The sequence below is a fragment of the Aspergillus caelatus genome (assembly GCF_009193585.1).
Source record: "Aspergillus caelatus strain CBS 763.97 unplaced genomic scaffold BDV27scaffold_175, whole genome shotgun sequence".
Taxonomy (NCBI): Eukaryota; Fungi; Ascomycota; class Eurotiomycetes; order Eurotiales; family Aspergillaceae; genus Aspergillus; species Aspergillus caelatus.
The window spans coordinates 1-15362 of record NW_022475438.1 but is presented as its reverse complement, the minus strand read 5'-3'; the positions used below and the strand labels follow the sequence as shown (position 1 = coordinate 15362).

Below are 15362 nucleotides of genomic sequence, written 5' to 3'. Positions count from 1 at the left end.
CACCGCATTCCGCTTCCGCTACTGACGCAACAAATAAACCAATTGGAGGCTGCTGATAAAACCTGACCAAAAGCATACTATTGTACATTATCTCTCAAAAAGATATGTGCGCTTATTGAAGAAAGCGTCAACACATCATGTGGACATCTCGAGCGCGACAGCCCGTGACAAACATTGTCACCGTCTCACGTCGCCTTCCCCGATGTGCTCGGCCTGCCGTCATTGCTTGGAGAAGAGGTTATGCTAGTCATGGCCCTCATGCATCTGAACAGTCTGGGTCCTCTTCACGTTGGCTTAAGACTTCCCTAGGCCTTGTGGGAACAGGTGCTGCTGCTTTTCTTGTCTACACCTATGCGACACTCGATAAGAATCAAGCCGGAAGTCAGGCAGACTCGAAGACTCATGATCTCTCACGAGCGGCTGAGCAACTGGACTCGCAGTATGTTCAACACAAAAGAAGCTTAAAAAGCCCTGGCGTATATGTATGGGGCACGAACTCGTCTCGTGTTGTGGACCCCAACTCCAAAGAGGCTGTTATCAAAGCCCCTCGGAGGCTTCGTTTTTTTGACGGCCAGGTGCTAAGAGACCTTAAGCTTTCTGACAAGTCTGGTGCAGCGATCTCTGAAAATGGTGACCTCATTCAGTGGGGTAAAGGCTATTCAGAGTCCGACTTTAAGCCCACAAAGACTTTGACAGGAAAGAACTTGACTTCGCTTTGCATGTCAAACGATCGAATACTCGCCTTGTCATCAGACGGCAGTGTTTACTCTCTTCCAATTGCCAAGGATGACCAACAGTCCGGCCGAAAACCTAAAGAAAGCTCCTGGGTGCCCTTCTGGTCTGCAAAATCTGGAGTAAGTTACCGGTTGGTGCAACCTAGCTTGAAGCTAGGTGAGAAGGTCACTATGCTCCGCGGCGGATTAGAGCATGCCCTTCTTTTGACGAGTCACGGTCGCGTCTTCTCTGTCGCCTCTTCTACAGAGAGCTATCCATCTTTCGGACAGCTTGGGGTCCCAGGGTTGACTTGGGCAACCCGACCTAAGGGGCCAATCGACATGTGTCATGAGATTGAGGCATTCAAGGGCACTAAGATTACACAAATTGCTACCGGAGACTACCATTCCCTGGCTCTAAGCAAGGATGGTAGCTTATTTACTTTTGGAGATAATTCCTTCGGGCAATTGGGTATGGCATTTGACTCCACACTACCTTTTAGTGATACCCCTACCTCTGTGCCCATCAAAAAACTTTATAAGGGGAATATTTGGTTTCCCAAGGTAACTGGAATTGCAGCCGGTGGTGCTAACAGCTTTTTTACTGTGGATGCACAACGGATTGTTGGTCCTGGTGAAAACCCTTCCACTGTCCGCGATTTGGACCGCATTACGGCTGATACCTGGACATGCGGAAGAGGAATTTGGGGTGCTCTTGGTAATGGAAAATGGACTCATATGCAAGACGCTCCTACCAAGGTCAAGTCCTTGAGTGGTTTATTTGAGTATGACGAGCGGAGGAAGAAATTGACGCCCATTCGCCTTCGCGATCTATCAGTGGGGACGACGCACGTATCAGCAGTAATGAACAACGATGCTCATATTGATTCATCACCTAGCAATTCTTTGAACGATGCCTCCAATTTTGGTTTCGATGTGCTCTTTTGGGGAGGGAACGAGCATTTTCAACTTGGCACGGGCAGGAGAAGCAACCAATCTAAACCAACACATATCAACGCGCCTCCGGAAGATAAAGGAGAACTTGCTGAGCAGGAGGCACGGCTTCAGGTCATGCCTCGTCACAAAGGAAAGGTTGGCTCCCGCACAATGAATATGGAGCAGCGCGTGGAGTGCGGGAGACACATCTCTGCAATCTACTCTTCTGTATGATCTGACTGAATAATCTCTTTGATTCTTTGTTGTATTGTGACTGCCATCATTACCAAATTAAATAGTCGACTACTGTACATTATTACATCTAATGAAATCGATTCAAGAAAAACATTTAACCCAGAAGGGAAAAGTAAGACAGGCAAACAGGACAAACACACGCTTAGTTGATGAGCAGAAGACGCTTGGACCACCGCTTATCCCAAAAATTTCCAGCCCAATGGCCGGATAAGAACTTCTCTCTTTTAACCACTTAATATCCCCCACCGCTCATATCATGCCTCGTGAGAACCAAAAACGAGGTCGCCGAGCGGCCGAAAAGGCCGAGAAAGATGCTGCGAAACGGAAACGCGAGGAAGCTCCCGAAGATTCGCTGTCAAAACGGTTGAAGCCCTCGACGGACGAGGCAAACGAAATCAATCAAGGAGCCGACTACATACCTTTCGACGAGAATTACAATGAGAACTACGACGGAAACTACGATGAGCATCAAATTGATGCGCCTGCGGGTGATATGCCCTTTTATGGTCTTCTCGATCCCGAAGAACAGGAGTATTTCTCTCGAGCGAACGAGGTTTTGGAATTGAACCAATTCCAGGACGCAGAGGAGCGGAGGATATTCGTCGACAGTGTCTATAGAGAGGCCGATGGGAAGGAGTTGAAAATTGCTTGCAGTCAGGGATGCTCACGGCTTATGGAGAAACTGATATCGATGTCGGATATGCGCCAAATCCACAGGCTGTTTAACAAATTCATCGGTCACTTCCTGAATCTTGTGCAGCATCGGTTTGCTAGTCATTGCTGTGAGACCCTCTTTATCAATGCGGCACCCGGTATAACGCAGAAGGCCTCAAAGTCGAAAAGCGATAGGATGGATGTAGACGAGGAAGGAGAAGAGCCCGAGCCTGAATTGTCATTGGCGGAGATGTTCATCAAGGTAGTTGAGGAATTGGAGGGCAACTGGGGTTACCTACTGACAGAACGATTTGCGTCACATACAATCAGAGTTTTGCTTCTCGTGCTTGCGGGAGAACCGGTGGACGTTTCAGCGAACGACTCGGTTGTTGCAAGCCGTAAGAAAGAGAAATTGGGTCTACTCCAGGGAGAGACGCAGGATGGGGATGCCCCTGCGCAAAAAAGAAACGTACCGGATGCGTTCGAGGCTACTTTGAAGAAGATTATGAAGGACATGGTCTCTGTACTTGATGACACGTATTTGAGAGCACTTGCGACTCACCCTGTTGGTAATCCGGTACTTCAAGTCTTAGTGTCTCTGGAGCTCTCGCATTTCGGAAAATCGAGTGCCAAGGATCCCAATTCTATAACAAGACGACTAATTCCGGATGAGAACTTTGAGGAGGGCTCTGAGACTACAACGTTTGTGCGCGGATTACTCTATGACCCAGTTGGATCTCGGTTACTCGAGACCATTGTGCGTTGTATGCCCGGAAAGGCATTCAAGGGCCTTTACAAGAACTTCATCCGCGACCAAATCACTTCATTTGCCCGCAATATCACCGCCGGGTATGTCGTGCTTCGAGTGCTGGAGAGACTCGGAAAGGATGATCTCCAACAAGCCTTGGAGCGAATTGTTCCTCAGGTTCCCAGTCTTCTTGAGCGGTCAAGGATGGTCGTTCCCAAGGTGCTTATTGAGCGGTGTCTAGTCCGTGGAGTTGACACAGCACCCCTTGCTCGGGCACTAGAGGAAGCCTACGATAAAGACCCTGCTCGGAGACTGGAACAAATTTTGCGGCTTGAGAGCACAACCCAGGAGGAATCCGAAGAATCAGAGCAGAAACCGAAGGCAGCCAATATCGTTCCAAGCCAATCATTAACAGGAGAAAAACTCCATGGTTCGCTACTTGCACAGACAATGCTCACTGCTCCGGGACCGATAAGCGGGCTTATTTATTCGAGTCTGTTGGCGCAATCCCCGGAGTCACTCGTTAAAATCGCCAAGGACCCTACTGCATCTCGCGTCCTACAACAAGCTCTTACAGTTCCGACATCTACCACACAATTCCGTCGACAGTTTGCCCCACGCTTCACCAGTCATTTGAAGGAGCTTGCCCTCGATAGCAGCGGATCCCATGTGGTAGACGCACTCTGGCCTGCCACCAAGGACATTTTCTTTATCAAGGAGCGAATGGCACAGGAGTTGACCCAGCATGAAATGGCGCTTCGGGATTCTTTTGTCGGCCGTGCTGTCTGGAGGAACTGGGCGATGGATCTCTACAAGCGACGACGGGGCGAATGGGCTGTGAAAGCCAAAGGTATTGATAACAACGACGGCTCCGGTGAAAGGCCCAAGTCTAGGATCGAACTCGCACGGGCTAAGTTTGCTGCAAAGGCAGAGGAGGACGCGAAGAAAGGTGCGCAGAAGGGCGTAACTGCCTAACTTCGATCGTGTTCATTTGGGTATAGCGAACTTTCTACAACAAAAGTCATGTATGTACATAAGGGTCACGGGATTGGTTATGTGGATATCAAAAGCACGCAATACAGGTTGCATTAGTGTGAATTCAATATCGCAAATGATCGGCACTATTGCCGAGAAAATTTATTTATTTATTTATTTATTTATTTATTTATTTATTGGGGTAAAGAAAAGAAAAGAAATCATGATACAAAGAACAACGTCTTCTGAAGGCCCGGAATGTAGATTTACTACTCATTTTTGTCTATTGGATGGGAATAGAATTGTGATCCTATGCTTGACGATAACATTTGCCTGATTTGCAAGGCACCGTATTTAATCCTTTTTGTTCTTTTCCTCCTTGAAAGCGAGAAACACGTGCGGGGTAAAATCAAATGAAACGATAAGAAATTCTTTCTTTTCCCCACCATCGTAAAGAAGACCCTAAATGCTTCTGAATCTCTTTTAGCTCAGGGAGCCAAATTCAATGGCAGTTTATAGAGCCATTATTGGCCTCGGGAACCATGATGTCAGACTCTCCGGGTCTGTCGCCATCCATTTCTCCAGCGGGTCCGCAACGGTGCCGGTGACAGAATGGGTCCTTGGATCGAAAGTTCTATGAATGACCTCGGGACTTTTTGGATCTTCCAAGCAATTGTCAAATTTGGTGTATATACCTTTCTCCCTGTAGCTGAGTTCTTTCTCTCTTATCTTATCTTATATATTGTTCCAAGATTACAATCAGTCATAGATGGCGGTTTCCTCCCCGTCCCGCCGCGCGGAAGAAGTGCAAAGTGTGAGTCAGAATGCGCTTGCTAGTTTGTGGAGAGAATCCCACAAGCTTCTGAGAGGAATTGCTCTCAGTACTAATGGATATGTTCTTTTAGCTTCTAAGTGCGGTCGAAGACCTCTTGATTCCCTTTATCCGGTCTGCAGATGAAGATCCCCTAGGCCAGAAGGCATTGGAAAATGGCGTCAATGGAACCAACGGCAGTCATAACAACGTCAAACCATCGGGTACTTCGTTAGTGGACCACAAGAAACCGGACGAACTGCAGAGCATTCTTCAATTGGAACTGCCAGAGCAAGGAACGGGACAAGATGGCCTGGTCGAGGCCCTGCAGAAGGTCTTGAGATACTCAGTCAACACCTGGCATCAGGGCTTCCTTGACAAGCTGTATGCATCCACCAACGCCCCGGGCGTAGCTTCCGAGCTAATCTTGGCCGCCTTGAACACAAACGTCCACGTCTACCAGGTCTCGCCTGCGTTGACTGTCATTGAGAAGTTCACCGGGAAACAGCTGGCTTCGCTTTTTGGACTCAACGGTCCACGAGCAGGAGGAATATCGGTCCAAGGTGGTTCTGCCTCGAACACAACATCGATTGTCATTGCGCGCAACAATCTTTTCCCTGCCACGAAAAGAGACGGGAACGGTGATTACCGATTTGTGCTGTTCACCAGCGCCCATGGCCATTACAGCATTGAGAAGGCAGCACAGATGCTAGGACTCGGGAGTAGCTCGGTTTGGTCTGTACCTATCGACACGCAAGGACGCATGATTCCAGCGGAGCTGGAGAACCTAGTCCGAAAAGCTCTAAAGGAGAACCGTACCCCGTTCTACGTCAATGCGACAGCGGGAACAACTGTCATGGGATCTTTCGACCCGTTTGACGAAATCGCCGCCATCTGCAAGAAATACAATCTGTGGTTCCATGTTGACGGTTCCTGGGGTGGCTCGTTTGTTTTCTCCAAACGCCAGCGACAGAAGCTCGCCGGCGCAGAAAAGGCAGACAGCATCGCGATCAACCCTCACAAAATGCTCGGTGTGCCGGTGACCTGCTCGTTCCTCCTTGCGGCTGATTTGCGTCGCTTCCACCGTGCAAACACCCTCCCTGCTGGGTACCTGTTCCACAACGAAGACACCGAGCTTCCCGAAGCCAACGGCTGCAATGGCACCGTCGAGTCCGAACTCGGCGTTGACTCACCCGAAGTATGGGATCTGGCAGATTTGACCCTCCAGTGCGGTCGACGCGCCGATTCCCTCAAGCTCTTCCTCGGCTGGACTTATTACGGGACAGCGGGGTACGAGAAGCAGATCGACACTGCCTGCGACATTGCGGCGCATCTCGCAACCCTCGTCGCCGAGAACCCGAACTTCATCCTCGTCAGTGAGAATCCTCCTCCATGCCTTCAAGTTTGCTTCTATTACGCCCCCGGCGGGCAATTCCTCCATCCTCGTGGCATCGTCTCGGACGAAGCCGAGCGCGGCAAAGCGAACAGCAAGGTCACCGAGCAGGTGACGCATGCGATTGTGAACAAGGGCTTCATGGTTGACTTTGCGCCACCCAGCGGTGATGAGGATGCCGTCGGGAATGGGAAGTTCTTCCGTTGCGTAGTCAATGTGCAGACTACAAAGGAGACCGTCGAGGCGCTTCTGCGAGCAATTGAAGAGGTTGGTCCGGGTATAATTGAGAACATGAAGGTGCAGAATGCTCCAAGGAACTTTAACAGACCGGGAGAAAGGGGTCACGGTCCAGTTGTTAACCACCCTTGAATTTTCCCTTTTTAAGCCGAAACCAGAGCGATTAAGTTATATGTAACGAGCTGAAAACGTCTCTCCGGGCAGGACACTTTCAGCAGGATCTTGTACGTTTGGTTGTCAGGGCTACCTAAAAGCACTATTTCGCATCCCTTCCATAGATTTTCTCATTTTAGAGTACATACTACAATGATTGATTAACGCCGCAGGGCTCAAATTATTAGGTACACTAGATTCATATCTACATATCTCATGCAAGCTAAAGTAGAAGCATGTCAGTTCCAGCAATCACTCACTAATGCAACGTCGCTAAATTCAACTACCAATCTCGACTCGCCTCTCCAGAACACTTCTCGCCTCCGCTTCGGAAAGAGTTTCGATGTTCAATTCACCAAGGACGACCCTTGCGCTTTCGTTGTCCTTGAACAACCTCTTCTCTACGTCCCACAGTCCTAAAGGCGCTGTTCCCTGCTGATCGCTTTCCTGCGATGCAGACCCGTCCTCTGCTACCTTCGACCCACTGATACTCAATCCGAGAAGGGTGAGACCCTCGTTAAGTTTCCTAAGCACATTCGCTGAGCTGCCAACCTGGGCAGCCGGTCCAAGGGCCACGTCAATGACATTGCAGAGATGCTCAACATCGCTTATCAGTTGAGTTGCCCCTGCAGCGGAGAACATATTCCTTGTGAGAACATTATTCCAGATGTAGGTCTGGATGGACAGAAGCACTTGGCGGATGATACGACGCAAGGGTGCAATGCCCAAGGTGCGAGAAAGGAATGAGATCTCGGTAGATAGAGTACGCATTGCCGGCGCAAGATCCGAAGTCGGAGGTAAAGGAGATGCCAAACTAGCAGAAATGGTTGCCCAAGTCGAAACGCGAGAGTAAGGTTTAAGGGCGGTGCGCATGTTTGAAGTTAAAGTCGAGGTGATGACGGATTCGGACCGGAGCCTCAGGCGACGATAGGCGGATGCTGTTTCATCGAACAGGGCGCCCTCCGAGGCCTCCCCATGATCGGTACCATTCGCAACAGCCTGGGATGTGCGCGACGCAACGTCCGCAACAGACATCGAGCCAGCTACGTTCTTGCCGCCGTCCTTGTTCTGCCGGACCCGTTCTTGAAGTTCGGACCAAAGCTCTACGAAGAATACTTCGTTACTCCAGTCTTCCATTTTCTTCTCAAGATATTCAGCGCTTCCGAATACCCTGGAGAGCCGTTCTAGCCCTGCAACACCCTCCACACTAGTTCCATCGGCCCCTTGCACTGTGCGACCGATTGTTGACGTCATTGCAAGGTAGGCTTCCAGCGCAGAATGCAGGCGTTCATGGAATTGGTCAAATATAGTGATCTGGATGTCGATAAGAAAGCGTAACTTCTGGCTGAATGACGACAGAGGCTGGTAACGCTCAGTTATTGTCTCAAGAAGATCATTGACACGGATCGCAGCTTTAGTTGGTTTTGTCGCTGAGCGATCCACACCGTCATAATCAATATGACCGCTATCCGGCTCATCTACAATTTCCTTATAGCGTGCCAGTGCAAAATCTTTCTCAACCTGAAGCCAACGCTCAAACCACCCTTGTTCGGTTAGTACCTCCCATGTCACGCCCTTCCAACTATCGTCAGTATAAGGGTCCGGTAGGTAATTCCATGATTCGCGTATTTCGTTGTCGAAATTCATCAATTCGTGGACAAAGTGACTCAGCAACTGCGGATGGCTTGAGATTTGGGGCAAATATGTGGTTATCTTATGTCTCAGAACCGGCAAAAGGGCCGTAATGTAGGCATGCGAGGCGTTGTAGAAATTCCACTTTAAATCAGATCCGACAGTCTCTGCCTTTTCGTCAAAGATAGGCTGCAAAGACGAAGCAAAAAACCCGCCGAAATTGTTAATTAAGTCTGTCACATGAGCAAGGAAATACTCCGGCTGGAAGCCCAGTTAGAACAGTATTCCAATATCTATTAGATGACAATCCTTACCTTGTCAAGCCGATTTGTTGGCCTGTCCCCGCTGAAGTGGTATTTGAAGCGAAGCTCCAGTGGATGTACCATCACTTCCAGCGGTAGCAAGATCGGAGGCTTGACGGACTTCTCTCTCGAAATGTCACGGATGTGAAGTTCACTGGCATAAATATGTTAGCGCACTAAATATAAAACAGTGGTTGATACGTACGGTGTCTGAAGGTCGAGGAGTAATTCCACATATTCTCTCCACTGTGCTCGTAGATTATCCGGAAGATACAGATCCTTCGACGGCCACTTCATCTCCTCCAATGTTCCCTGTAGCCGCTTAGTGAAGTCGGTTTTCATATGATCTCTCAATGCAGATGCTAGCTTTCCGACATAGTCGACCAGGTGAGGGGCAGCCCCTTCTGCTGCAGGCTGGGCTTCTTTCAAGGATTGGACGATGGTCCTTAGCCGGGTGTATGGTTTGATGGCCGATTTGGGTGAAGACTGTATGCTTTTTAAGGCATCCTTGCTGTGTATCCTCTTAGCGATCCGTGCTCTGTTCCGACGGGATCACTGCTTCAAATACCTCAATTCCTCCGCTTCCTTAAGCAGGGACACATATCCCTTTGACAGCTCCAGCCTACGCAGCTTTTCTATACTCGCTTCAAATCGCTTTGCCGCTTCGTCACTCGCATCCGACCCGGTGAGAACTTTCAACCGCCTATCGATATCCACCTGTCGCTCATTGAACGCCTCGGCACGCTTTCGAGTGGCTTCGGCATGGTCGCTAGAGGCTTTGGTCGCTTTCGATAGTGCTTCCTGTGCTTCTGCTAACTATATCAAGAGCATCAGATGATGTTATAATTAGGTTGTCCATTGATGGACATAGTAAGATAACAATACCTGCTTTCGTTGGAGCTCATGCTGGGAGCGAAGACTAGACAGCAACGTGTCAAGGCTTTCGAAATCAGCTGACACCTGAATTTTGTCGTTCAGATAATCTTCGACCCTTGTTCGTTCATGCGGCGACAGCGCGGATGTTGGATTCGCCATTGTCAGGTAGTGTTGGAGAGGGGAATGAAATGTAAGGTGTCGCTAACAATTAAATGACAACTCCGCCTCCGGACGAATTAAATTAAATTGCGGGAAAGCGGAGCTCAGCTCCATCCAGCTTCAGCTTCCGCCGACCGTCATCACCTGTTTCTGTCAACGAATTGGCCACCATGGCGCCCATTACTCGGACGAATACAATATACATAACGTCAAGGGTACTGTCCAACTCAAGCACAACATGTCTAGTCCGGCCAAAAAGCGCAAGAGAGATGTCCCAGTCTCATCCCCCCAACGCAATCGAAGCATAGCGTCATTCTTCAAAGGCCAAGCAGCCAAGCAAGCTGATAAGGCGGAGCAGACTCCGTCAACGGTGTCTGAAGATACAGATCAAACCCTGTCCGATGAAGCTCTGGCCCGCAAGCTCCAAGAAGAATGGAATCAGCAAGATGCTGCCCCGGCTTCAGAAACTGAGACACCAACTGGTGAGCCCATCTCGACGCCGTCGAACGCCAAAGACGAAGATGAACAGACGCCAAACAAGACACAGAAGAGAAATACACTATCATTGCAGTCTTCTACCGGCACAGAAGATACCGTTTCTCTTGCAGTGCCTTTTGATCAGAGTCCCTTAACGTTCGACTCGACGAAATATGCAGAGGAGTTAAAAGGGCACTGGGCTGCCACAGGTGGCGATGCTTCATATGCCCTCTTAACCAGAGCCTTTGTACTTGCCAATGCCACGACAAGTCGCATTAAAATTGTAGACACACTTGTCAACTTCCTGCGGGTGCTCATTGAAACCGACCCTTCGAGTGTCCTCCCCGCAGTATGGCTAGCAACCAACTCAATCTCTCCACCGTACGATGAGTTGGAGCTAGGACTCGGTGGATCTTCGATTTCCAAGGCATTGAAGAAGATCTATGGACTCAATAGCCAAGGACTCAAATCGCTCTATGATAAACTTGGAGACGCTGGCGATGTGGCGTTCGAAGCTAAAAAGAGACAGAGCTTCACTCTAATGAAGCCCAGGCCATTGACGGTCAAAGGAGTATATCAGTCACTGCAAAAGATCGCCATCAGCAAGGGCACAGGGAGCCAGGAAAATAAACAGAGAATCGTCGAGAAACTGTTACAAGATACTAGGGGCGCGGAAGAGAGCCGGTATATTGTGAGGACTCTCGTCCAAAACTTGCGAATAGGAGCTGTGAAGACTACCATGCTCATCGCACTCGCACGCGCTTTTCTGTACTCTAAGCCGGATGGCGCCGATTTTGCTATCCGTTCCCAACAAGAGTTGGCTCGTCTCAAGAAGGAAGACCTTGCTGCGGTTTACAACAATGCAGAAGAGATTGTCAAGGCATCATATGCTAGACACCCTGATTACAATGACCTAATTCCCTGTTTACTCGAGATAGGGGTCACGGAAGAACTCCTTGTACGATGTGGCCTGCAACTTCATATACCGTTGAGGCCGATGTTAGGCAGCATCACTCGGGACCTCTCTGAAATGCTGACGAAACTACAAGGACGGGATTTTACCTGCGAATACAAATATGACGGGCAGCGTGCCCAGGTGCACTGTGATGAGGCTGGCAAAGTATCCATATTCTCCCGTCATCTTGAAAACATGACAGAGAAATACCCGGACCTGGTGTCTCTGGTTCCTCAGATTAGAGGCGAGAGCGTGTCGAGCTTCATACTTGAGGGTGAAGTAGTCGCTGTTGACCAGGGAACGGGAGAACTCCAAGCCTTTCAGGTTTTGACTAATCGCGCCAAAAAGAACGTTGATATAGGGACTATCAAGATTAATGTTTGTCTCTTTTCGTTCGACCTGATGTATCTGAACGGAACCCCTCTGTTGGATCGATCTTTCCGCGAACGTAGAGAGCTTATACGAAGCTTATTTGTGGAAATCCCCAACCGGTTCACATGGGTGAAGAGTATTGATGCCACATCTGCCGATTCCGAGGCCGTTCTTGAATTTTTCAAAAGTGCAACAGATACCAAATGCGAAGGCATCATGGTCAAGGTGCTCGACAATGCGTCGAAGTCAAATAACCTGGAACCATTGGAGACCCCAAACAACGACATAGACAAACCGGAGTCAAACCCAAACACGAAAGGAGGCCGCCGAAAGGCCTTACTTTCCACATACGAACCAGACAAACGACTCGAATCATGGCTCAAAGTCAAAAAGGACTACAGCACCTCATCCGAAACCCTCGACCTGATCCCCGTAGGGGGCTGGCACGGACAAGGCCGAAAGGCCAAATGGTGGTCACCCATCCTGTTAGCCGTACGGAATCCCGAGACCGGCAGCCTCGAAGCCGTCACAAAATGCATGTCTGGCTTCACGGACAAGTTCTACCAGGCCAACAAAGATAAATACACAGAAGGCAGCGCCAACGTGATCTCACGGCCCAGCTACGTCGAATACTACGGCGAGCCGGACGTTTGGTTCGAGCCGCAAGAGGTATGGGAGATGGCCTTTGCAGATATCACGCTCAGCCCGACTTACACGGCTGCCATCGGACTGGTGAGCGATGAGCGAGGTCTTAGTCTTCGGTTTCCCCGGTTTCTTCGCGTCCGGGAGGACAAGTCCATTGATGAAGCTACCACGTCGGATTACCTAGCCTTGCTGTGGAGGAAGCAATTCGAACGTTCCCAGAAAGAAGAATCAGGACCCTCTGCTCCAGATGCTGGGTTAGGTTGGCAGGAGGAATGAATGCGACGCGATTCAGCAATGTATCTGAAAATGTACCGGTTGGATCACCCGGAAACGGGCAATGTATTCGGCACAACATGTTGCTATAATAATTCTATTTTGGCTGAGGAGCATATTATATAATGAAAACACCATCCGCACTGGTATCCAGGTAACATTACTAGATGGAATCGGCCACCTAGTCTATAATGGACATGTCAGCACCTTTAAGCATATACTTCATCCATTGAATATTATCACGTGAGGGTAAAGTAGTGGTACGTCTGAGTCTTGGCTAATCCCGATATAGAATGGCGTCGATCACATGCATGGAGCTAATCCTAGTGTGGGATGGGTGGAACGCGAAATAGCCACGGGATCTGAGTTTGACGCGTCGGCTGTCGCGTGTTGTTTTCCTTAATTTTGTGTGTGGTGCGATTTTCAGAGTGGGGTGATCTTCGGGTTTTTATTACCAAACCTACGGATTCGATGCGGGTTGAAATCAATTAAGCTATTGATTATTGACATGTCAAATGTATATACAACAAAAATTTAGACAGAAAATTTGTAGTAAGGTACCGGACATGGGTTTCACCCAGTAATCACTAATAATAACCAAGAAATGGTAAAGAGCGTTCGACAATTAATTGAAAGGGGTGAGTAGGCGAATACATAAAAGATTTGCTAGCAGAACAGGTTGAACGAGACATAAGAAAGGGTATGTATGGGCAGCAATGCATGATTCGGTAGCAGTCGACACGGGGTTTGGAGCCGTAAGGAACTTGAAAAGTGGAAGAGGAAGAAGGTGAAACGAAGAAGGATAAAGTGAAGACCGACGATCAAGACATTGACCGAACATGAGATAATCACAAGCTGTGCTACATGAGTCATAAGTAGTCGTGAAAAGCATAAACAAGCAGAAAAAGGCTCTTTTGACCAGGGACGATGGTTTTAAGGCCGCAGCTCTCCACCAAGCTGCAGAACAACACCTGCTTGCTTGGCTCTCGTCTTGGGGCTATCGGCACCGGGAGGCAACAAGTTCTCCAAGTGGGACCTTCTTCTGTCCCTGGTTGTTAGCGGGGTCTTAGCAGGACCTCCAGGCGTGCGACCACCCCAGGCAGGTTGGGCTGGACTAGGTGTCACATTGACAAAATCAGCGAAATTGAATTGCTGGTTTGGAGTACTGAAATTTGGGAAGACGCCACCACCTCCAGGTGTTGGAGTCAATGAAGGCAGAACAGCATGCTGACTTGGCGGGGTGGATGGGGGGAACTCCCGACCATGAGCCTTCGCGGCGACACTGGCTGGAGTAGGGGAGTTGGCCAAATACAGCAGCAGATCCGCACCATCTTCATGCCGTGCGGTCCGATCATTTCTAGATAACCGAGCATGCTTTGGCGGCGGAGTTCGAGGAGGTGAGGAGCTCACCATGGAGCTCACATTTTGGAAGCTATGGATTGGGAGGTCCGGATCATTGTCATCATCCGACTGATGATGGTATGCCGGAGAGGAGAGCTCGGGAATTGTAGCCGTCTCACTGACAAAGGGGAGATGGCGATTCAAGAGGTGACGGTTGAAGCCTGGGGATGATTCGGGCAGCTGATAAGAGCTTTTCCATGACGATCGGGGGATTTTAGCAGAGTGGTCTGCGATTGAATCCGACCGGAGACGCTTTCGGCTGGCGGACAGCATCGGCTGCATCACTCTGGAATCGAAGGTCACAGCATGTCTATTGCGAGACGACCGGGGTAGTTCCTTCGAGTACATCGAGGTCCGTAAGGGGGGAGAGGTCATTGGGGTCTCGCATCGACTGTGGGAGACATCGGAAGAGGAGTCGGACGGTTTGTCGCTTCCTGACAGGCTGTTCCGGCCACCATTCTGGTCCAGGCCCTGAAGACGACCATTCTGGTACTTGACCTTGGCAAGACCCAACCGATCTTGAAGGCTAAGGGATACCTAAATGCCAAAGCAATGAGTCAGACAAATTTTTTCCAAGCCACACAAGCCGGGGAGGGTATGGTACAATGTTCGTTGAACGAAGGAGAGTCGACATACCTGGGCGATGTCAATTTGGCGGATCGTCTTCTCTGATTTGGAAGGCTGAGGGAGAGCCATTAGTTCTGTGAACAGCAAGAAAACGATTCACTGGATGGAAACAAAAATGGCCGTGAGCATGAATCCGTCGTCGGTCAATGCAAGGTCCGGGAGCTTTAGTGAAGAAGAGGCTTGTGAAGTCACAGAGGAAGTGAAGGGCGGCTGGAAGGTGGAGAGGGATGAAGGGAGAAGAACGAATAACGAAAGTGAAAATAGAAGCCAACCCAATTGGAGAGCGGAAGTTTGGGCTTAGATCGCTTTAGCTGAGTGAGACTAAGAAAGCAGGAACTCTGGGGAAAAATGGATCTCAGATTAGCCGCAATTTAGCATGGAAGGAGTAAGTGAAAAGAGAGAAAAAATTCCAAAAATTCCAAAATTCCATATCGAGGAGGGGAAAAATTAGATGGGGCTCCCTTTTTGAGGTTGAGATGTTGGTTGCCCTGTGAAGAAGGGCCGAAGTGGGTGTGGATCTTGAAGGTCACAATTTGTCCCTGCTACGTGCCAATGCCCCAAAAACATCCAATCGCTCCCGGTAGGTCACCTTGTCCTTCCACTACTAAATCGGTAAGTACATTCTGTGCTCCATGGATGTATTTTGTTTGAATATATGTAGGTGTTTCAATAGTACCTTATACTTGGGAGGTACTTAGGAGGTACATACATACACAAATCTTCTAATAGTAGTAGGTAGCTCATCTCTCCCCTTACCTTCGCCCTTTT

General features: G+C 49.3%; 5 protein-coding genes across 5 annotated transcripts; 2 read left to right on the top strand and 3 right to left on the bottom strand.

Moving 5' to 3' along the window:
* Positions 1-137: 137 nt before the first annotated feature.
* On the top strand, positions 138-6854 carry BDV27DRAFT_147854 (uncharacterized protein; the record flags this gene model as incomplete). The annotated part of the gene is made up of 6 exons (XM_032070819.1): positions 138-439; positions 554-854; positions 888-1877; positions 2173-4269; positions 5034-5095; positions 5195-6854. The coding sequence occupies 6 exons, from the start codon at positions 138-140 to the stop codon at positions 6852-6854; spliced, it is 5412 nt and encodes a 1803-aa protein (XP_031924470.1).
* A 205-nt stretch (positions 6855-7059) lies between these two features.
* BDV27DRAFT_28763 (RINT-1 family protein) lies at positions 7060-9998 on the bottom strand. Its single transcript, XM_032076230.1, has 5 exons — positions 9695-9998; positions 9378-9625; positions 9015-9320; positions 8822-8963; positions 7060-8768 (listed from the first exon to the last, which is right to left on the bottom strand). The coding sequence occupies exons 1-5, from the start codon at positions 9842-9844 to the stop codon at positions 7155-7157; spliced, it is 2460 nt and encodes an 819-aa protein (XP_031924469.1). The 5' UTR covers positions 9845-9998; the 3' UTR covers positions 7060-7154.
* On the bottom strand, positions 9980-10826 carry BDV27DRAFT_133095 (uncharacterized protein). Its single transcript, XM_032068012.1, has one exon. It carries the CDS (start codon positions 10408-10410, stop codon positions 10162-10164), a length of 249 nt encoding a protein of 82 aa, XP_031924468.1. The 5' UTR covers positions 10411-10826; the 3' UTR covers positions 9980-10161.
* Positions 10827-10852: 26 nt separating this feature from the next.
* BDV27DRAFT_133094 (putative DNA ligase I) lies at positions 10853-12720 on the top strand. Its single transcript, XM_032068011.1, has one exon. The coding sequence runs from the start codon at positions 10863-10865 to the stop codon at positions 12567-12569; it is 1707 nt and encodes a 568-aa protein (XP_031924467.1). The 5' UTR covers positions 10853-10862; the 3' UTR covers positions 12570-12720.
* A 324-nt stretch (positions 12721-13044) lies between these two features.
* Positions 13045-15056, bottom strand: BDV27DRAFT_133093 (uncharacterized protein). The gene is made up of 2 exons (XM_032068010.1): positions 14604-15056; positions 13045-14504 (listed from the first exon to the last, which is right to left on the bottom strand). The coding sequence occupies exons 1-2, from the start codon at positions 14661-14663 to the stop codon at positions 13500-13502; spliced, it is 1065 nt and encodes a 354-aa protein (XP_031924466.1). The 5' UTR covers positions 14664-15056; the 3' UTR covers positions 13045-13499.
* Positions 15057-15362: the final 306 nt, after the last annotated feature.